This window comes from Amblyomma mixtum, chromosome 1 (genome assembly GCF_055824585.1).
Source record: "Amblyomma mixtum isolate Tamu chromosome 1, ASM5582458v1, whole genome shotgun sequence".
NCBI lineage: Eukaryota > Metazoa > Arthropoda > Arachnida > Ixodida > Ixodidae > Amblyomma > Amblyomma mixtum.
This window is the reverse complement of record NC_143012.1, coordinates 274,252,950-274,275,942: the sequence shown is the minus strand read 5'-3', so window position 1 is coordinate 274,275,942 and position 22,993 is coordinate 274,252,950. Positions and strand designations below refer to the sequence as shown.

At 51.6% G+C, this 22,993-nt stretch overlaps 1 protein-coding gene across 2 annotated transcripts in view; it reads right to left on the bottom strand.

The window, feature by feature from the left end:
* Positions 1–1,345: 1,345 nt before the first annotated feature.
* crp (transcription factor cropped) overlaps positions 1,346–22,993 on the bottom strand; it is a 43,416-nt gene continuing 21,768 nt past the window's right edge. For both annotated transcript variants that reach the window (XM_089566027.1, XM_089566028.1), the window contains exons 3-6: positions 8,412–8,583; positions 6,765–6,982; positions 4,392–5,568; positions 1,346–4,358 (exon numbers count right to left, since the gene is read on the bottom strand). In XM_089566027.1, the coding sequence (XP_089422153.1) occupies positions 4,975–5,568; positions 6,765–6,982; positions 8,412–8,583 (984 nt within the window). In that variant the 3' untranslated portion in view covers positions 1,346–4,358; positions 4,392–4,974. The remainder of the gene's footprint in view (positions 4,359–4,391; positions 5,569–6,764; positions 6,983–8,411; positions 8,584–22,993) is intronic.

Here is a 22,993-nt window from a genome sequence, read left to right as displayed (position 1 = left end):
AGAAGGCAAGCATACCAAGGGCAGCAAAAGTTTGGTGACTGAATGGGATTAGAAAGTTTGCAGGGATAAAGTGGCGGCAACTGACACAGGACCGGGTTAATTGGATGGATATTATAGGAGAGGCACCTAGTTTTGTCCTGCACTGGATGTAGTTAGGCTAACGATGATAATGATGAAATAATGCCAAACGTGGTGGTCGAGCCTCAGCAAGCCTGTTCTGGCACTCTGATGTATTTTGCTCAACAACCAATTCTATGGACCTACACTGGTTGTCACGTCTGTCAGGTTTTGGCTGCATACTCTTGGACCTCACAACTTCAGTGGGAGGACTCCTGTAGCAACTGTAACAAGACCAGATCTTTCAAAGGCGTTCCTGTACATAATGAGCAGAATGACTAATGTAAGGTGGGCAATTCTCACATCTTTTAGTGTAGCTCACACCTTTCAGTGTTGCTACACATGTGCATTCTGCATGGAAATGATTAAGCTTAAAATCTGCACATCGGTGGCCCCCTATCACTGCAGTTCAGCACTTTAATGTACACCCAGGTTCGAATGAAGTCTCCCCCCATGACAGTGAATGTAGACATATTTACCACTGATACCACTAGCCAGCAAACAGCGGTCTTTGGGAAGCCAAAACACAGTAATGACTATATGTGAACAGGAATTCATAAAATAGTACTTTGGTTTGGTTTGGTTTATGGGGTTTGACGTCCCAAAGCGACTAAGGCTATGAGAGACGCCGTAGTGGAGGGCTCCGGAAATTTCGACCACCTGGGGTTCTTTAACGTGCACTGACATCGCACAGTACACAAGAAATTCTAGCCGCCGCGGCCGGGATCGAACCCACGCCTTTCGGGTCAGCAGCCGAGCACCATAACCACTGAGCCACAGCGGCAGCAAAATAGTACTTCTGACAACTGATCATCGGGTACACTCCGAGTTTGACAATGAAAAATAGTACTTTCATTGTCAAACTCAGGGTGTACCCGATGATCAGTTGTCAGCATATATTCTCATTTCAAATGCTTTACGACTGTTTCCCAAATTGCCTGAAAACCTTTTTTTCGTTTTCTCTTTCTGGCATAAACTTTCGGAAATCTTACATAGCTAGTTTTGAGGTAAGCAGGACAGAAAAAGAACGCAGATTGCCTTTGAGTGATCTAGCTTGTGGCTTGCTAAACAAGGCACATAATGCCTGCAGGGCACCAGTAACCTTTGCCGATCAGAGCTGTTTTGTGAAGTGAAAAAAAAAAAAAGACAGCTGTGCCTGACCACACAAAGCATTACAGCGTATAACTCTTGCGCAATGCTTTGCCAGTGACAGATGTGAGACATGCAATCAGTACTTGACAAACATTTATTACACAAAAAGCTAGGAACGACACTTGAAGACATGATTGGAGACATAACATTTGGTTGAGGCCCAGGCTTTTGCAGACCCATGGAGATGAACACAAGGTTTTTTGTATAAAATTTTTTGACACTTTCATTGCTCATGGAAACAAAACAGAAAGCATACAGAATGTAACAAAATCTTTTGAGTTTCTAGAGCCAAAAGGCTTAACAAAAACAATCATGATATACAACAATACATGGTTTACACCAGAACGTTGGCCCGTTTCTAAACACCAATTATAATATAAACACACTGTGTGAGCCAATACACTTCAAAAGCTGATAAAACATAATAGAGCAAATTGAAATCAGCATTTTCTCAAAATTATTAACACAATTTAAAATGATGGGCCTTCAAGACCAAGAGAAAAACTCACAGCAAAAACCTTCACTAGCACACGTGAAAGTAAAACATGCACCCATACTAAGGGAGTACACAGGAAATGGGGCCAGCAAACAAAAACAAGTCAAAATGAAAGTGGTGAACATATGTACAAATGGTTGTTTCAGTGCCTCACAACAACAAGAGAGAATGATCGTACAAAACACATGATAAAACGGACATATCAAAACGAAGATTCCCACTATGAATTTACAAATGATGGTAAAAAGAGAAGAAAGAACAAAGCTTACAGAAACCCAAGCAACAACTTGAGGGGAGAGAAGAGAGGATAAACTAACAGACAGACACTTGGCATGGCAGCTACAGCTCTCTCTATAACCAGCTAATGAGAACGAAGATGTGGTATCTACAGACTTGCACAAAGGAAAAAATGTATACAAATCTTTCAGCCTTTGCCCTCCACCCTAGCGTATAAAAAACTCTTACCACCTCAACTTAGATGCTGCAATGTTGCCTTTGTAGCACAATAATGAACAATGCACAGAGGACTTCGGCGCACAAACCTAACACCAAATGACACTCGCTTCAGCGGCAGCCATGTCTGGCATGGCAGCTGTGGACATGAGATATAAATTAGGATGGGTGTACACACCTGTGACATGAGTGAATGTTGTGAATGTTACCCATCTGTTTATAGCTCTCTCTCTCTCTCATCTACACATGCACATATATAAGAAGGAAATCAACACACTCAAACTGAAAATAAAAAAAAGAAAGCAAACTGGAACAGAAAGATGAAAACAAGAGTGGGAAAGATGCTTCTATGCAAGCTAGTAATGCCGCGAGTGGAAAGAACGATTTCAGAACACAAAACTGCACAGAAAACGTTGCTGGACCAAAGCAACCATACAAAGATGATATGGCAGAGAATGCAATGGAAAGTCCTTCAAAAGAAACCTGGACACAACACATTTAAGAACACGTTGCTGTTCACCATAATCAGTTTTACATCATCTTGACGCAGTCTCTACTGCTCTACATTTGCATTGAGGTAAAAATCTCGACTCTGAAGCAAAATAAAATGAAAAGTATAAAAAAACAAACAAAAATGCATTACCCGTAAAATTCACAGGCTCTCTCTCTCACAGTGGCCATCCCCACCAAACGGAGGTGTCCTGATGGAGTGTTCGTGGTGTGCTGTGCCACCTGCATGGCGTGTCTGTCCGAATGTGACTGTGTATGTTTGTGTGAGTAAACGGGTGTGAGTGGTGACAATGAGTGCAAATGCATCACAAAATGAGCTCAACACCGAGAAAACTGTGCCACCTCAAAGAGAGGATGACCTACGCCGAGATTCATACGAGGAGACAAAGGTAAGAGAAAAGGGGGAGAAAATAAAGAGCCACAGAGAGAATGAAAAAGAGATAAAAAGATGCAAAAACGACCAGGGAAAAAAGATGTACATAACATGTCTTAAATATAACAGCAGATGACACATGCACACACCACTACACATATATAACTTCTCACAAACTCATTTCAGTCATGAGGTCTCAAAGAGGAGAAAGGACACACACAGATTTTCTTTCCTTTGTTTTTTTTTTTCTTTTTGGAAGAGGTGACACATGAGCTATGCACAGTGCCAACCATGAATATGCCACAAGAGAAGCAGCACGGAGAAAACAATACAACTGTAAAGAATGTTTCTGCTCTGTACTGCTGCTGCTGCCAGCGACATATGAACACTTTTCCTGTATGCATGAGAGTGCTGATGCAGACAACAGGAAATTAATATAATCAGACAGATACCTGCTTCTCTATGGGACAATGAGTCAGCTTGCATGGTCTTGTGTATACACGTATGTGTGCCATATAATAATAATATATTTATACATGTATATTTATACATATAGTATCTTTGTATACTGCAAAAAACTGCTTCATATGAAAAATTTAACTGCCTCACCTGCTCTCTCTCTCTCTCCCTAACCAGAAGGAACCACCCGCAGACCATTGCACTAAACTTGCACAATTTCTTACACTGTACAGCCCCCATGAATCCATTTCCCCCATCCCGTATATTACAGACTAAACGGAAGCATGATCCACCATTCCACTGCGCTTCTGCTATAGCCATCCCCTGTTGCCACCTCTCCTCACTCTGCTTTTTCTAAGCTCCTGCTCTCCACTCCTGCTGCCTCTCCTAACCTATGCAGATTCCTTCCAAATGCGCACAGGCTCTGCACGATTTCAAATATCTGTCCAAGTGAATGTGGTTATGCCCTTCTACGAAACGCTGATAGTATGGTGCAGCGTATCCATTACTGCTGGAAACTGGAGGATCAAAAAAACTTTCAGGGCTGGTCGACAGAAAGCCAAACAGGAGCAACAAGGAAAAAGAAAACAGGCTCAAGCGCAAATTTATGTACAACTGTTTGCAAAACTGTTTGCACTTGCCAACGGATATCCCCCTGCAGGAAGAAAGGCCATACACTGCCAGAACAGCCATGTCACCATCAAAGAATAACAGCATACTGAAGCATTGCTCGCACACAGCGAAAAAACCCTGGGGCCAACCAAAAACAAATGTGTTCTGTCGAGTTAGTAAGCTAACCTAAAGCTTCTGGCATGATTTTAGTAAGCTAACCTAAAGCTTCTGGCATGATTACATCATCATTTTGTTTTGTTTTTCGTTTTTCCTGTGACCACTCGCAAAAGACAAAGTTAAAACAGACCTGGCAGCATGCTTCACAATTAAACAGAGTTAGGGGATGAGGAAACTCTGAATGGGGGAAAAAAATGGAAGAAAGCACACACGAAAAAGGCCAGCTGCTTGAGTTTAGAGAAGCAAAAGGACAGTTTTGAGTGAAAATGTGTACCACTAATTAAACCAAAAAGATGGAGGCAAGAAGAGCCTCGAATGGAGAAGTTTTGTCCTAGTAAACTGGAATGCACCTTCTCAAAAGTGTCTTGGCGTGCCCCTTATCCTGCCCATGAAATGTCCAATGCTTGAATAATGCTGCAGTGTCTGTATATGTGCAAGTGTGTCCCTTTCACTGTTAAGTGTTGTGTCCGTGTAGTGTGTGGGTCCTCCGTCAGGTGGCACTCTCTGTTCTTTGTGGGTGCCGTGCGCTCCAGATTTGTATCGGCCAACAAGCAGTAGCGCAGAAGAGCAAGAGAGGGTGAACCGGGCTCCCCCTCTCTGGGACATGCAGACCAGAGAACGGCCGTTAAGAGTGGTTGGCCACAATGACGCCGGGCCGACGTGTTGCCGTACCGCACTGGATCACCTGCTGACGTAACGCGGGCTCGTGCACCACGAGAACGTTTAAGCTGCTGCGTAGCATGCTGCCGTTGTCGCCTACCACGCCCATCCGCTCGGGTGCTGTGGTGGTGCCACTGTGGGGCTCGTCGTCACGGAACAAGTGGTCTCCTTCGAGGTGCCGGATGGCCTCCACGATGGTTTCCAGGTTCTGGCGTGATGTGCTCGCATGGTAGGGTGACGTGCATGGAGACGACTGGAGCGGTGGCGCGACTTCTTCATGAGCGGCCGGCACCGGCGTCGCTGCTGTTGCCACCACAGCTGTTGTCGGCTGCACTGAGTGGGTGCTAAGGTCTTGTGGCAGGTCGGCCGTGGGGCTCGGTAGAGGGTCGGCCGGTTGTGGGTGCGCTCTTGGCGGGCTGGCGTTCCCCGCTGGCAAAACAGCAGCAACAGCAGCAGGAGCAGCAGGTGCAGCAGGGGGTGGAGTGAACTGTGGCACTGGCAGCACTTGTTGCTCTGATGGCTGGGCAGCCACCAAGGCTGGCTTCGTATCAGCACCTTCCTAGAAGGCCAAAGAAAAACACAAAGAAGGTGAAAATTCTGACCAGGGTGTTGCTGTTGTGCATACCTCAGCACGAAATCAGAATGTTATTCCTCGTACAGTACAAGCTCATTAGTTCAACCCCGTTAATTCGAAAATCTGGATAATTCAAACTGCCCGCCCCGTCCCAGACAATGCCCACGTAAATCTATGGTGTAGGATGCTCACAAATTTGGACACTATGGGTGTTACAATTTGAACAGCTTCTGAAGGAAGCTGCATCCAGGTATGACCGGCACGGCCATAAATCGTCGAAATAGTCATAATCAAACCCAGAGTTCTGTGCTGCAGTCACCTACGCACCGCTGCAGTGCGCACAACGACAGGCATGACGACTAACCAAAGTCTCAGAGAACAGTTTGACCGCAGGGTTTCGGTTTCACTCTTATAAGCCCTACGCCAGCCCGCAGCAACGACAATTCAACAAGGCAACATCTACCAGCCAACCTAATCCAGCTGAGCGCCCTTTCGGATGCCGATTGCCACTTCGCTGGTGTTTTTTTCCTGTCTGGGATCAGAGCGCTTTGACCATTTGGGGACGTCCTCAGGACATTTGGTGTTGTCTGGAAAGCCAATTTCACTTTCTCCTCAGCGTCCCTTTAAGGGCCCACAAGACCTCCATTAATAATCTGTCAGTGCAAGCCCTACAGTGCATATGGCAGTAACAGCTGAGCAACAAATGTGCATGCGGCCACCAGTTCCCCTACTTTGACACCTTCCACAAATATCCTTATACTACTCTGGTACTGGGGCACACATGCGCTCAGAGAGGAAAGCTTACTGAACCCACTTTAATGACAACTGTCTTGTGCGGCTGCTGTCACCAATGCTGTGACATGTCAAAGTGACGACACGAAATTAGCCCATCTGATCCAAGACATTATATAAACACCCTTAGTACATATAGCTCATGACAGATTTCTTATATGGCTGTCTTGCTCTACCCATACACTAAAACACTCCAAGAATAAATGGACGCCTTATATAAACAATCACATAGGAATACGGCTATCCCCTTGTTGCAATACGCGCCTTTTTAATATATGAAAAATCTCAAGTTTCCCTGCAAGCATGTTTTTTTCACAGAATCTCTATTCAAAAGTGTGTGCAACAGCACTACACAGCTCACTGTGATTTAAAAAAAAAACGGCACTTACCTCTGTTTTGACCTTGTGATGAGGTACAGAAGGAGGTGCCTCCCTGATTCGGTCGGAATAGGCCTGTGCTTCCATTCCACGAGCCTGGTCCTCCAAGATCATGCGCAGCCTTCTTTCACGTTCAAGCTGTACTCGAAGCTCCACCAGCTCACGGACGATGTCCTCCTTGGTATCTGTTTCTTGTGGACTCATGCCAGCAATACCCTCGTCATCCACTGCTGCAAGAACCACATCAAACCCAAAATCAGCTCCACACATCGAACCATGACAAAACGTAACTGGTGGCTAGTATATGGCACAGCTAAGAATGGCTTGCACAATCTCTTTTATTTTTCAGGACTACCCCAGAAATTTCAGCAGCTCAGCAGCTATCCCATTTGAAAAAGACCAACAAATGGCTGAAACACAACTAGAATCAATTGGTCCATTTTGACTGGAACAGTGTTTACACTGTAAGTGCAACATTGGTGCCTAAATGTGGTGTCCAAATTTAAATGGGCACAAGTTGAAGAACTTTACCTGGTTCACAGTATTGCACCTCACTATCCATGGTGCAGTTTAGAGGAGCAAACCTCTTGTTATGAACTTGAGTAAAAACACAGCAGTGTTTGGCCCGTGCTACCTTCATCATGCAGCCCACATCAACTCAGATTCACTTCTGCACACTGGATTGCACCTCAAGATGGAAATGTACGTGAGATAAGACTTTCCACAAGGTGAACCTCGCTTTGCATTTCATTAACAATGAGTGAGACACGTTCCAATACATTAAGAGATGGATTGCCATGATGATGCATTTTACACATACATGCCTCACAAGTTTCAATGAAGGCGAAATGCAAAGGTGCCCATGTTCTGTGCGATGTCAGCAAAAAATGACTTTATACAAAGTAATGGAATTAAAAACGCATAAAAAATGGATGAAGAAACCATTAAAGCTAATACCTCGTCGCCACCTAAAACTTTCGTATTATGCCAAAGGCTAGCATTTGTCTTAAAGCAGCGCGATATACAGGACGAGTGAAAAGAGACGACACAAGCGCTCGTGTCGTCTCTTGTTTCTTTCACTCGTCCTGTGTATCGCGCCGCTTTATGATGAATCCGTTCCAACTTGCCCAGTTTTCTATCGCGCTCGTGTCGTCTCTTGTTTCTTTCACTCATCCTGTGTATCGCGCTGCTTTAAGATGAATCCGTTCCAACTTGCCCAGTTTTCTGTTCTCGCTAGCATTTGCACAGCACTGGTGCTACTATAGTGCTTAAAGCAGAAATTCATCACAAGCACTGCTGGTACAATCGCAGTAAGATCGCTGTCAACTACAACAAAGAGCAATGCACCCTGTCAAGCACAAGTGGGAATGGAGAACAAACTCAAAACCACCTTGGCTAGCCATATAAGCTGGACATACAACTGGCACCAGGCACAGCAGAAGGCACACTGCCTGCATTGTCTCAAATGTGCTCAATTCCAGCACTCCATACAACTCATTCCCAAATCAAAAACCCCAATGAGTAAAACATGGAACAAGATAGCAAGACTAAAGCACCCCTAAGCTTACAGCAGTGATGAAAATCGGGCTAGCTTTTGGGCTGGGTCAGCACCTCCATAATCTGCACTGCGTACTTAAGGCAGGCGACAGCAGTACTTACTGTTGTCACCTTTCTTGCGCTTGGGAACAGGAGAGTCTGAGGAAGAGCCGTCACTGTCCTGGCTCATCTGGCAATTGAGGAGGCGTTTCAGCTGGCTGTTTTGTGACAGCAGGCGTGTCTTCTCCTGCTCCAGCTGATAGATGTACTCAGCAGTGTGCTGTAATATGGCGGCCTGCACAGAGAGAAAAAGAAACGGACATCAGCGCTTGGACACTTCTGCTTGGAGCAACCATTAAGTTCAAACCAGCCATAAAACCATTAAATAAATGACGGCACACTTGGCACTGAACCTGTATACCTGCATTCATTTTCATGTATCTACGACAAAGGCTGAAACTTTGCCTCGACTCAACAAGCATTCGCGAAAACGACATCTAATGCTTCATACATTCACCTCTCCCTATGCACTTTGCCTTCCCTGTGAAGGATATATCACCATAAGCATACATTGAAGTGACACAAAAAAATAAAATAAACATCACCTTGTCATGACATCAGAACAAAAGGTAAGGACCCTGTAAAGAGAGCATGTACCGTCTTTGTCAAAAGTAACCAGGCTGCATGGTTTGCTTCTAGCCTGTATAGTGGAGCTCTTGTGGCTTTCCTAAAGACCAAAAGTTGTTGGAAGGTAAGACGACCCGCAGTCCTTACTTTTAACGACCATTTCAGCTTCAGGGAAGCTGTAAGGGCTCCACTGCACGAGCTAGAAGCAAACCATGCAGCCTGGTTACCTTTGACAAAGACTGTACCTCATTGCCAAAGAGTGTACTTCCATCGAGCAGCCATGGCAGGGTTATGCATAGAATGTAGTCTCTGTCAAAAGTATACAGCCCAAGGACTCTGCTTCTGAGCACTGCAGCGCAGCTCCTCTTGCATACTGAGGGACCCTAATCTCGCGAAGGCAGGCCCTCCCAATCAAAAACGTTACACACCACCAATGCACATCAAACCCAAGTTAAGTCGCATTAGTGCTATAGGGCTGCTCAAGTGTGCTCTTCGAGATGCCAATGATTTCTGTTATCACTGTATTGGTGTTTTAGGTCCACAACAGCCGAAGAATCAGTGCTGCTAGTTGCGAGTTCTCATAATATCATTTTTATTACAAATCGCAGGTGACTGGCAGGTGCCTCCATGATTAAATGCAGTGTCATGACAACCAGTCGATTACATTCCATGCTTTTGAGAAGCATTTGTCGCTGTGTTCATGAGTTGTAATTTTATTGGCGCAGATCGACGGTAGCACGTCTTGCCGCTGCGCGTGCGCAGTAAGTACACGGCAGGTCCACGTCCGCACCTAGCTGCGCTATGCTAAAGCTCCCCCGACGAAGTACTCGCGCGGGAAGGCGTCGCCCTCCCGAACGTACTCCGCGTCGGCGGCAGCGACGGAACGGAAGTGGGGCGTGGGAGTCGGCAACGAGCAGACCGGATGCCTCGATTCGAAGCGGATGCTGCCGAGAGCGAGGCGCGCTGCCTGCCGCGACCCGGCACTGGGCGCAGCACCGGCTCGCGAACAGCGGGCGACGCTCGCTTGAAAATGCATGCGCGTCCGCGTTTTCGAAAACCCGAAAGATCCCCGTAGCCGAAACACTACAGTATGGTGCCATAACTTCAGTTCGAAAAAACACTTTCTGGATCTTAAACGTCGTATGGATCTGCACGAATCACGAATTCAAAAGGTGCTTAGGATGGTGCACATTTACGGCCGGTATTATTATTAGTAGAAATTCTTTATTAACAAAAATACCAATGGAAGGAAAAGATGTCGCCAGCCGCGGCATCTGCGGCTAGCGTGAGCAAAATGACAGGAAGAGGGGAAAGAAAGGGCATATGACGCGCTCTTCATAACCATGCTGCCCGAACGGGCATCTACGTTGAGCTAGACGCATGATCACTCGTTGGAACAGAGAAGAATGATACGTCGCGTGGATCGGTCTTTATCGAAATCCGTTCATTCTGGAAAGCCGCTTCTACTACTTATGTGCTCGGCCTTGTTCCAGATATGTACGCACTACACAGCGCAAAGGGAGCACCAACGTCGTCGTGCATTTCACCCCTGCCTCTTTTGGTCTGTACATTGACAAATCCACTGCGCGTCCACGCTGGACTTCGGCGAGACGTTTCTCACTCTAAGGAGGCGGTGGAAACGCAGTACCCAGGAAAAGTCAGTTTTGCTGCTCAACGAAGGGCCCTCTCCGCCTTTTTTGGCCGCAGACTGACCGCAATGGCGAGCACTGTTTCTTTAGCTGCAGCAAAGGGTTTTCTCCGTCCCGTCGCGGCCGCAATATCGCGTACCAGCTTGCTCCTAGTGTCGCTCCGTATCGGCGCACAAACGGTGTCCCCCGCCCTCCCTGCCATTTTGGGTGCAACGCCGCCGGTCGATGGGGACAGTATTTTTCCGCCGTTACTTGCACGCCATCGACCAACGCGTTTGGCACGCGGTTTTGGACAGCGCGCGAACGGGGCGAACGCCGGACTTCCGCCAATCGCAGTCCCAGCTGAGATCCTTCCTACGTAGTGGCCGGTGCGCTCGCACCTGGCCGCTAGGGGCGAATGCGTACAGAACTGAGGCGAAAAAACATGAACATCAACTGCAGACGATTCACGTAGTACATATACGAGCGACGATGCTGCCAAGAAACAGGAACACTAGGACTTGAACTTTCTAAAACGGTACGCTGACCTTGCCCGAGCTTACACAGACCGCAAAAGAGGTAAGTAAGCAGCCGAAACGGCTCTGAAGTCATGACCACCAGCCACGCTTTACAAACCAAATTTCATCGCAGAACATGTGCATGAGAGTGGCTGCTAAGCAACGGACCACGAAAATGAACTGGTGTCGCAGGAAGAAGTGAGCCCCCATGCTTGGACTGCGAGTAATAAGCCAGAACACTAAACAAAAAAGGCACGAAAAATACGCGTGTAATAAACTAGCAAAAGAATCAAACCATGACAAATATATTGCTTTTTCGGATTTTCGCAAAGCTTTTGATACAATTTCACACACACTTCTCACAAACAAGCTTCAAGTAAAACATCCACTCCTCTGTACTAGCATGGCTCGATCGGAGACTGGAATCGCTTGTCTGAAGCGCAAGTTTATCATGTGAGCGAAGAGTGAACGAGAATCTCAAGGAAGATTTTTCTTTTTTTTTTTCTATGGCGAAATCCCCTGCTGTAACACCTTCGGGCGCTGCGGGGTAATACCGAAGGGCGTCCCCATAGCCTGAGTGCTTTGGGGCGTTAAACCCCATAAATCAAACCAATAACGATGCGCGAGGGGGCTTCCCTGTGAAACACGACATGCTCATCCATTACCGGCGCTCGTCATGGAATTCACGGAGTTCACCTCGGAACAAATACCGCAGCGGGCGTCCCCTTCTGGGCGTAAAAAAAAAACCACCCTGCACGACTACCGTTGCAGCGGCTACCGAATGACCAAATCAGCGAACGGTAACTAGCGCGAAACAGAGTAACGAGAGAGGCTCTTCGGTATGACGCCATGGCCACGTGCACTGCACGTCACCGCGAGCGCCTGGGTGCGTAACACAAACGCTGAATCGGCTCCGGTAGTTGTTTCAACCAGGCCGCGCAGGCGACCGCCGTACTACGGACACCCTTCCCCTTCTTTGGGGGGGGAAGGCCCCCACCCCTGTTTGCGCAAAGCGGATGCCACCAGTCGCGGCAGTACCACAGGAGCCCAGAAGCTGCAGCGCCGGTTCCCGCTTCCTGGAAGACATCGCGCCGAGGCCGGCTAGCATCCGAAGCAGCCGCGGCAGCAGCGGGGAAAATAAAGGCGGAGGAGGCGCGGAGTGCTGGCAGCCGGCACGATTAATCGGAGCCCCCGATAGCGATGACGCTTCAGGAATGCGGCTCCGCCGAGGTGTGGCCACTGCGCCCTCGGCAAGAAAAAGTGGGGGGAGGAGGAGGATTTTCTGGCCCGCGATGAACGAGGCACGCCACGCGGAGGCAACGCACGCCCTCCTGTACGCCGTCAGGCGGCCGATCTGCCATGCCCACTCGAGAAACAGCTGATAGACCGGCGAAACGAGACGGGAAGGGGGCAACCCCTCGTCGCGGCTGCACTTTCAACGGCTGCGACGCATCGCCTCCGCGTCGAGAGTATTCAGTACAGCTTTGTAGGGCCGCCAACAACATCGCGGACCCAGAGCAGCAGACCTCTCCGTCCGTCGAAACCGGCGGCAACGGCTGGAAGACTCCTCCGCTGGCAGCAGCTCATGGAGGGCCAACGGCCGCGGTCAAATCGACCGACACGCGGCTCATTCAGTCTACGTTCGGCAGATGGCGCTTAGGGCGCGGGGAAGGATGCCGGCGTGCACGGTAGCGGCGGCCGCCCGGCAGCCAAGAGCGGGAGAGAGGGTGGGAAATGCGGTAACTGCGTTCCAGAATCGCTTTATCGCCCCGCCGCCGGTCGTAGAAGTGTCGAAATATTGGCCGCAGTTCCGCCGCATTCCGCAGCGTTCGCCGCCCGTTCTGGTGCGGCGCGCCACGGGGAAGTTGTCGCACGAAGGAAGGCACGCGCTTCCGTGCCGAAGAAGACCGCCCCAAAAGTCAAGGCCGTCGCGGCGTCACCGCCCTTTCCCGCGCGCCAACCTTCAATGCGCACTTCTGTTTTGCTTTTCGGGAATTTTCACGCGAAGCCCCTTAGGGACCTGGCGCACAGCGCGCTCTAGTGGTCAACCTGGGCCATGCAAAGATGGATTGGAATCTCCTGAATGAACCATGTCCCTACTACTTTCGTGAAAATTTTGACGAGAAATCGGATTCAACTAACGAATCGGACAAAACGCAAGTAGCCCAATGGACCGCGCAAAGTTTTGAAAAGTGAACCCACACAATACGTCCAGGAGATCAAATACGGTGAAACGCACGATCGAGAGACGCGGTTTCGGCGAGGGAACCTGAGGAATGTTGCCCGAAACAGTCACGGCATGCTCAAAATTGCCAACGCGCTCCCATATGGCTCGAGGATCTTCAACCCATAAATATTTGCAGAAGTTCATTTCAACACAGTTGCCTATACATCAGAACACTGCGCGAAAACTGCGGTCTGCACGCAGGCAACAAAAAATATACCCTGCGCAGCACAAGTGGATCGCAGTTTTCTGTGGCATAGCGGACGCGAGTAACGGGGAGTGTTATCCTCGCTTTGCCTTACCCACTCCCCTGCCAAAGTGTGCGGCAAGTAGCAAGCTAATCAGCACTCGACAAACGCCGAGCTAGCGTTACAGGAAAGGTAGCTTCTCTCCTTCGGAATAGTGACCTCCCACGCAGAGCCCGAGGATGCAGAAAGCGATCACATCATGCGCGCCGCCCCACAAAAGGAAAATATTCCCACGTTTGCCCTGTTCGCTAAAACGCGCACCTTTAACGAAATCCGAGGATTCGACAAAGCGCAAGAGTGACGAGCGCTGTCGCCAAGTGCCGCAGGCCGACGCGGCAAACAGCGCGGCAGGGCAGCCTGCTTGGCACAAGCTGCACAGAAGCCCGATCGGAAGCAACAGCAGGCAGAGCGAGCGAAGACGCCGCCGGCCGCGGATTCCCTCCATTGAGCAGGGCAGACGACGCGGGGGCCGCGGCGAAGGGAAGGGGACGGCGTGGGAACTTGCCTCGCGGTGGTGCGGCATTTTTTCGGCGGCGCGCGCGTGAGCGAGAGAAGCCGGGACCGGTTTCCGGGGGAGATAGAAGGCGCGCTCTCCGCCGCCATTCCCCGCGTAGTAGTACACAGTGCCGCCGCGCCGAAGCCACGCGGGCGGCTTCAGCGGCGATCCGAAAAGAGCGCGCAACACATTCCAGCCGAAGACGACTCCCCGCCGGCGAGGAATCTCCGCGCGCGCGCCCTGCCCGCTTCTCTTCCGCGCACACGTGTGTGAGAGGGGGGCCGCGGACCCAGAAGAAAAACCAATGGTCACGCGCGCCACGAGACGCAGCTCCCAACCGGTTCGAGATATGCAAAGAGTCCCGCAGCCAACAACTGGTCGCGGGCGTGCCATGGGATCGCTGCAGAGTCCAGCAGCCTAAACCGCTGGCTAACTTTTCGGGACGACGACAGCCCGAGAAGCGGCGCCCCGTCACGCCCAATCCGTTGGGGGTACGGCCCCGTCGTGAGTTCCGATTCCGGTCCAAGGTTTGCTCAAACGGGGCTGACCGCTTCACAGAACGGGATTCATTAGGGGGGGGGGGTTCACTTGCGACCACCGGCAGAGTACGCAGCGACGGCCCCTACGATACAAAAAAACAAACACACACACAACAGAAAAGCGCTAGAATGTAATAACCCACTGCCCTTGTGGAAGTAGTCACCCCCCTTTTGTCGTAGTCCATGCGGTAACCAGCAAGAGCACACGACTTTCTCACGCCCGAAGCTGCGCCTACGCCCACCACTTATCGCCGCCAGCATCAGCGCGAGATGGACACATTCTGTAGTAGCTGCCGCTGGGGGGCACAACATACGCAGCGGCTGCAGCGAAACAGAGTCGCCGCGAGGCAAAAGGTGGTTGGGACGACGACGCTTCCTCCTCAACTCGCTTGAAGCCGCCGGCTGGAATGCAGTCGGAATTTCGAGGTTCGCGGAGGGAAAAAAGCCACCACAGAAAAAGGAGAGCGACTGCCACTAGTCCAAAATCTGAAAGACGGCGTTCGGGAGGTCCAAAGTGGCACAAGGGAAGCAGCAGCACCCGGCGTCGGAACTCAGGGGGCGGCGACCAGGGCCCTCCAGATACGCACCGCATTTCGCCGACCAAACAGCAAACCATGCCTTTGTAAGATTTTTCGTGTTATTCTTGGAAGGAGGTGGTTGTGGTGAAGAACATTTATCAACCATTAAATATGTACAGCGAGGTGATTGGGGTAGGACCCTAGTGGCCCCTTCCCCTCACAATACTAGGTGGAGCCCCTATTCCGAGGCGCCATTGGAAGGCAACGCCGCCGGCGTCCGTTGAACCTGACAAAACAACGATTCTGTTCAGGCATATGGATCAACTTGTGCGGGAACTCATGGGAGCCTTTCACATGCGTATCAGTGGAGATAAATGCATCAGCCATACTTCCGTCCGCTTCTCTGGTAGGGAATTTCGCTTTTTGGCCAACTCACTCGGATATACGGGGGTGACACGTGATGTTCTTGATGATAGCTTGGTCTGGTGGTGTTTTGTCTTTCCTATTTACATGCGCATGTTTTGGAATAAAACTTCAGTTGTGAGTAGCGCTCGTCCTTGTGTTTGTCTCTGCTTAGTCCTCGTGCTTTTGAGCAATTTTTTTCAGTATACATATCAACCAACTAGCCCAATTTTCTGCTCTCCTTGAGGTGTTCCCCTCGAGCCGAAGGTGTATGGCCCGTGTTCCGTATCTTGTATACGTATATAGGCTTGGCGGTCTGTAATGGAACGCTTAGTGGCCACAGTTGGTGTGGAGAGGCATTCCAGAATTACTTCGTGTTTGACGCTGTCGAATGCACCTTTAATATCCAAGGCCAGGGCCACTTTGTCGTTGTGGGGACATTCGACAGGATCTGTGATGTCGCGGTGGAGCTGCAGAAGTATATCCTGTGCTGACTTGTGAGGGCGGAAACCGAACATGGTGTCCGCGAAAATGAGCTGCGTTTCGAAAGAGTCTACGAGTCTGTCGCGCACCATCGTCTCCATCAGTTTGCCGACACAAGACGTGAGGGAGATGGCGAAGGTTCTCCAAGATAAGACGACGAAGACTGTTTCGGTAGAATACAGGAAGCTAGGCCTTAATTTGAACAATCGGCTCTTGCCATCATTTGTCGTCACCACACTTGAATATTCTCGCTGAAATCTCAGCGACTGCCACGCTAAATTTTACAAAATTACCTTTTCTGTCCTCTTCATTTCCTTTTTGAATGAACTGATTTACTATTATTTTTCTTTTCAGTCCATGCCGTACTTGAATTAGGACCCACCCTCCCGCGTGAGTTACACCTGCCTCCCCCCCACCCCCCCCTTTTTTTTTGGCAGCGCAAATGGATAGCAGCATAGCTTCTATGTCTCCCGCGTGGATGTGCCTAGTGCTTTTAGGCCAACAACAACCTTGCGTGGGAGCTCCAGTTAAAAGGAACAGAGGAATGAGACGGTAATCCGTCACCAGTCGCAGCAGGTGGCAAATACATTTCTGCACCAAGAGCATACACCGTCTCGGATACCCAGGAGCGCGGTTCAACACCGACTCCGAGAGGCGTTGCGCGCTTGAACAGAGGAACCGGCCAGTTAGCAAAAGCGATTCAAACCCCGTCATCACTGCTGCCCATCGCACGGCTCTCGCGAAAGAAACGCGCGCCCACAGAACAAGTCTGGCAGTTCCACACTATCGACAGCGAGAACCCTCCCAGCGAGAACACCTCGTCCCTCGGCGGCAAGGAACAAAACGGCAGCAGGCGAGCCGCCCAACGGGCTGGGGAGTCGCTGCAAAACCGGGCTCGCATTACCGGCGCGCTTCGCATTCGCGCGCTAGGCGGCGAAGCCCAACGCGCACAGAGCAGGCGGCGGAGAGAAGGACGGCGTCAGCAGCCGCACAGTCGCAACCTCGCCCGAGCTTTCGGGGCGTAGCGGCGCCGCTCTTTCTCCCCGTCGCGCCAAGGACTAGAGCGAGAGAGAAAAAAAACAATCCGCCGACGCCATATGTTCCGTCAGCTGAGCCGCCGTCCCGCCGTCGCCGGTGACGCACGCGGCGGCGGCGGCCAGGGGAGGAGGGTGAAAGCAGCAGCTACGACCGCTGCGTCGTCTCTCGCTCGGCGCGGCGCTAAGCTACTAAACCTGGCCGGCGCCAAGTTCCTCCTCCGAGGACAACTCGGGCGACCGCTGCGGGCCCAGCCAAGACGTTTTCACAGTGGCACTTTGTTGCAGCGACGATCACCGCTACGCGGAAAACGAATCGGCGGCTACTCATTTGCAAGCAATAACGCCTCCAGCGCGCGCACGGCTTTTATTTAATCCGTGCCCTGCGATGAGGAAAGAGTCGGTGCAGCGACACGCAAGAGACGCGCCGTTTCACTGCCAATGAACCGAGAGCGACGTTCTTTTCCTACTGTCATAACACGCAGGAGAAAATGGCGCTCGCGCAAAATGAAAGCTGGACTAAGACGCGCGTTCTTTGCGCATTTTAAATCAATAGCGAGGGCCACCCTTTTCGCCCCTGCTTATTAACTGCTTCGTGGGTGCGCTGCTTCTACACGGAAGTAGCAGATGAAAGCGCCAAGACAGAAAAGTAAACAAAGCATCGACGTAACCGAACAGGAATCCACTCGGTCGCCCAAGGCGAAACAGCGTGCACAAAAAGCTATGACGAACAGCGACGTGCGCGACCGCGTTGCACAATTCTGGCCCCTCTGCTGAATGATGAGTGCCTCGAAAACTTCCCCATCTTTCTTGGTTCTGTATTTCGTGATCACGCTCGTGCGGTGCAGGAAAGGCCTGCAAGCTTTTGATTTGGTTTGGTTTATCGGGGTTTAACGTCCCAAAGCGACTCAGGCTATGAGAGACACCGTAGTGGAGGGCTCCGGAAATTTCGACCACCTGGGGTTCTTTAACGTGCACTGACATCGCACAGTACACGGGCCTCTAAATTTCTCCTCCAAAGAAATTCAACCGCCGCGGCCGGGATCGAACCCGCGTCTTTCGGGTCAGCAGCCGAGCGCCATAACCACTGAGCCACCGCGGCGGCTGCAAGCTTTTGAGGGACAGTCCTTACAGTATACAGCTAGACTGCTGCCTGCGCCCGTTTTATGTGATCCGGCGTACTCGCTTAATCCGGTGTTGAGACAAAGACCCGTTTGACCAACGTATGTTTTGCCACAAGGCAGTGGCACATCATACACGACACCGCACTGACAATCGGTATATCGTTCCCGGTGGTTCGCGTCACATGAGGGTCGTAAGGGTCCCTCATTGTACACACGCCGGCACAAGCAACTTGAGTTGCTAGTCAGCGCGTTGTGAGTCGGTTTCTTCCTTCGCCCCGTGTTTGTGCGCTGGTTTACCTTTCTTTTGAACGGACCCTCCGACTCTTTTACAAAGACTTGATGTTGGCTTTCCCACGTTGCACACTGACCCACAAAAGGCGGCCTACGCCGGCAGACAAAGTGCTTGCCAACGGTTGGCAGGCAGTAGCGCGAGCCACACACACCGCCATCTTCGTGGCCTTTTATTAAAACACAGGAACTTTCGACAACGCAACGCAGCTGTGAAGCTCACCTGACACTTTTGAAAAGGAGCGCTCTTGCGCAGTTGCAATTAATGAGGTTCCCACTCTGCATATCTGGTTTGAAAGACCACTGGAAGGTCCTACACCTTGTCAAACTAGAAAATATGATGTCAACAAGAAGAGGCTGGTTTCTCCATTAAAACGAAGCGGTTTATTAAAACTTAGCCGGATTCTCGAATTAAAACTTAATTACGTAGGTTCGGCAGAGCGTGAGAGGAGCACTTGCGTCTCGTTCCGTCGGCGTCTCGCTCGGAATGGGCTTGGATGGTTGGGGTTAGGGTTACGGGTGCGGCGTTAAGCATGGCCGCAGCGCGCATGTCGTCGGATCGCGTTCCGGGGCTCTTATCGGGAAATCTCTCGCTCGCTGCCCGCGTGACGTCGAGGAGAGTCCGAATGCGGGCGCGCCTCCCGATCCGTGTGCGGGAGCGTCGAGTATCGGTGCGAGATGAATGAACGCGTATCCGGCCGGCGTAGCTCGGAGCAGCCCGGCTCTTCTTCGATGCGTTGGCCCGATCGGCGCCCACCGCGTGGTACACGAGGAGAGAGCAGGACGCCTCGTAAATCGCCGCGCAGGAGGAGCGCGTTGGATCCGCGTGGCTCTTGGAATGCTGCAGCGATGTCATTCGACTCGAACGGTACTCGCATCTAACGTGACTAACCGGCTGCCACACGGGAACATGACAGGTTCGAATGAGTTTCGGGAATTCAAACGGAATGTTATACTCTGGACACGAGATACGCAGCAGAAATAAGAAACGGGGGGGGGGGGGGGGGGGGAGGGGGGTAAATACGTGCGCACCGCCAAAGTCAAAAGTTTCATTCAATGAGTTGCGCTAAAAAAAAAAAAAGCTATTAATTTGGGTCTGGAACTGTTCACATTGGAGATTGTCGTGGATAAATACTCTCGGCGGCGGCCGAGCTTCGTAAAGCACGGCCCTGTCCGCAACCGTCTCCCTTTTTTGTCGGTTGGCGTTCCACGTACGTTTAGCTCGGAAGATACTTTCATCGTGTCAATGGTACGCTCCGCCTTTTCTGCCACTTTGTTTACACATAAATCGGAATTGCGGCTGCCTTTATACTTGGCTTTTGATGGCTAAGGAGTGGCAGCATGGCCCGAAATAATATCTGAAGCCTATAACATTGCGCATAGATGTTTTACACCCGCTTTAAAAATACTGCACAGCAATTTGGAACACATTTTAAGCGCACTGATGCCCCTCAATATTTTTTTGTTTACTTTCTAGCACCGAAAAAGCATTCGATTGGAATGACAGTGCCTTGGCGCACGTCTCTCGCGACCTCCAATCAAAGCCGGCTAACGAGACGGGGCCGGAGCTCTAAATTTGGCCGCGACAATGCCACGCCTCCTCGCCCCCCTCGAGGAGCTACTTTGTGGCTAAATATAGCGGCCGCTCTCAGACACCCCGTCTAGACGGCGCCCATTTGAGATCTCCGAAGAGAGGTGCCGGACGGGAGGAATAACAGAAGCACGTGCTCGCCACTCGGCTCCCGACGTGGGCAGCACTGCCGCCGCCCCTCACGAGAACCGGGCCGGTTGGGGCCCTCGGTGCACGCGCTAAAGCCGCCTAAGTAGCGCAATTCTGCACGTCCGACCTCGACAGTTCCGAACACTGGCCGAAGATTAACACGCGCGGAAAAAAAAAAACAGCCTAAATGCGCCCGTTGGGGAGAAGTATGCCTTTCGGGGTGGACCAAAGCAAGCGACCGTAAGAACAGAAACCCCAACAAGGGAGCCTCCACTCGCCGCCAGCGGACGATGTGATGTAAGCCGCGACTGCCGCTTCGTTCGAGCCGACAGCACGATACCCGCCTACGACGTTCATTGAGAAACGACCGGAATGCGGAAGCTGACTGGGCGTCCGACCTCGGCGGCGGCGGCTGAGTCAACGGCGCCGAGCATCCGCCGTGCCCACCACGTCACCGCTCAGGCAGGGGCGGCCGTATGTATGGTCAGCCGGTAAAACGCGTGCGAGAGCGCAACACCGGCTCTCTCTCCCACTGCAGTCGGACACAACTCCAGGCAATGGCGCCGACCGTTTGCGGCGTCGCCTACGGCTGGAGGGCCTGCCGTGATGGGGAATCGGCGCTTTGTTTATGAGACCGCCACGATTTGCCTGGAATGTCTCACAGAAGCCGTGCAGCGACCGTTCCTTCCCACGACCACCGCGCCCGCAAAGCAGTCGCTCGTTCCTCATCCGGTCCGCGCACGCCGCCGCCGCCGCGCGTGTTGTGTGTACGTGCGCCGTCGCACGCCAGCGCCGACATTCCGCGCGACCTCCCGCCGGCGCATTCCGGACCGGGGGGAGACCTTGTCCCTTTTGAAGCCCCGCCACGCCAGGCTCCCGCTTCACGCTCGCGCCGCCGCACGATGGCGACACGCGAGGCAACGGCCTCTTGCCTCGAACAAAGTCCCGCTGGTTGCCGTGTTTCCGCGACCCCTTAGCCCCGAATCAAGCCTCTGGGAGTGATCAAACTGAGGCCGAAGGGCGCGCCAAAAGAGGAGTTGCGGTACCGTTACGTTACGCGCCGCCCAGAAAACGGCGCGTTCTCTCCGACGCTGGGAACGAATGGGGCTTCTTCCCACGCCGGTACCACCAACCATGGGCAGCGCTTGGCCAGCACGTGGAGATCCGCGGCCCAAAATAGAACGACTGGACACGACACGCAAGCTCAACAGGCGGCGCGTGCCAAACGCACAAACACGTTGCAAACGCGCGTCAAGCACGTACAAAGGAATCGAGCCGAGTGCCAGTGCCTCCTGCTTCCGCCAAAGCCGGGCAATGGCTTTCAGCAAACAGATGATCGTGTTCTCTTCCTCTTACTGTGGCCGGAAAGATGACGCCAACTGCAGGACAAAGGCCCCTCTCTCTAATTAACCCTGTCCTTTGCCAGTTGCGGCCACCCTATCCCCGCAAAATTCTTAATCCCATCCGCCAACCTAACTTTATGCCTACCCCTGGTACGCCTTCGCATTACATGCCCTGCCCAAGCCCGTTTCCTCCTCTTGATTTTGACTACGATGTCGTTGACCCGTGTTTGATGCCTGACCCACTCTGCTCTGTTCCTGTCTCTTCACGTTAGCTCTATCATTTTCCTTTCCATGGCTCGCTGCGCTGTCCTTAACGTAAGTTGTGCCCTTTCCGTTAGCCTCCACGTTTCCGTCCCATAGGTGCGTAGCTGTTGTGCACTTTTCTCTCGAGGTAAACTGCCATTCATGATCTGAGAGAACCTTCTTATATTACTAGTTACTTCACTCAAGATCGCTTTATGACAGCGCAAAACTGAAAGCGCACAAGAAGCGGCAAAATAGACAAATGTGTGCGTGCGAGCTCAACGCTCATACTGCGTGGCGCTCTCCAGCATGAGTGCGTTCGCATCTCAGATACAACAGTCGACGTCGCGATCGCTGGACGGTATTGGCATATACTGTATATATAAATCACTGGCAAGGCAAGAATGCGCCGTAACTCGGGTGCACACCTTTTCAGCGGGCGAAACCAGCAATCAACGGCGTATCGAAACGAGGAGAGAGAGGGAGGGAAGAAAGGAGGAGGGATCGGCAGCCGCCGTCGCCTACGGGAGCTGAACCGCGACTGCGACGCCGCGGGTGGGCTCGGGCGGCGATTCGCGGAGCTCGCAAATTGGACCAAGCCAAGCGGCGCCGGGCCACGCACGCGCCACAGGGACGCCGGCCGCTGCCGCTAGGGCCGTAAACGAGTCGCTGCCACGCTCCTGTGGCGGCCTCCCGCGGCCAGCTACGAAAAACACGGGCGGTCGAAGCAAGGACGCGAACCCAACTAGCCTCTGCACAACAGTGTCCTTAAAAAAAAAAAGAATGAACAAAACGGCATGGTTTTAAACGCAGTTAAAACGGGCAGACGCGCGGATGTGTTTAGCATGGTTTTGCTTTGCTGGCTCGTAGTGCAGGTCTGGCGACGATATTAGACTCAGTTTAAGCTCTGATCGAGGTTCAGACGATCCGATCTGTTCTCGCCGCAGATGGTAGTTGGTGAAGACAACGATGTGCAATGCACAAACCTTGGCCAATCCTCCCACGTGGGTATGTGCCATTATAACGAGGTGAAGAAGAAGAAGAAGAAGTGCGGGAGCGTGTTGCAGTTCAACACAAGGCGTGGTAGGAGGCCGGAGAAGCTGATTTGTTCGCGCCGCCGCGGGTTCCAAGCCCCAGTCAAGGTCAAGGCTTCGCAGCTTTGACCGTGAAGTAGAGCTTTCGCTCTAAAGCAGACGCTAGCTCGAATCGGAAAAAGGACGAACACTCCTCGTTCGGGACGGAAATTCTGCGGTGAGAAACGGGTGATGGG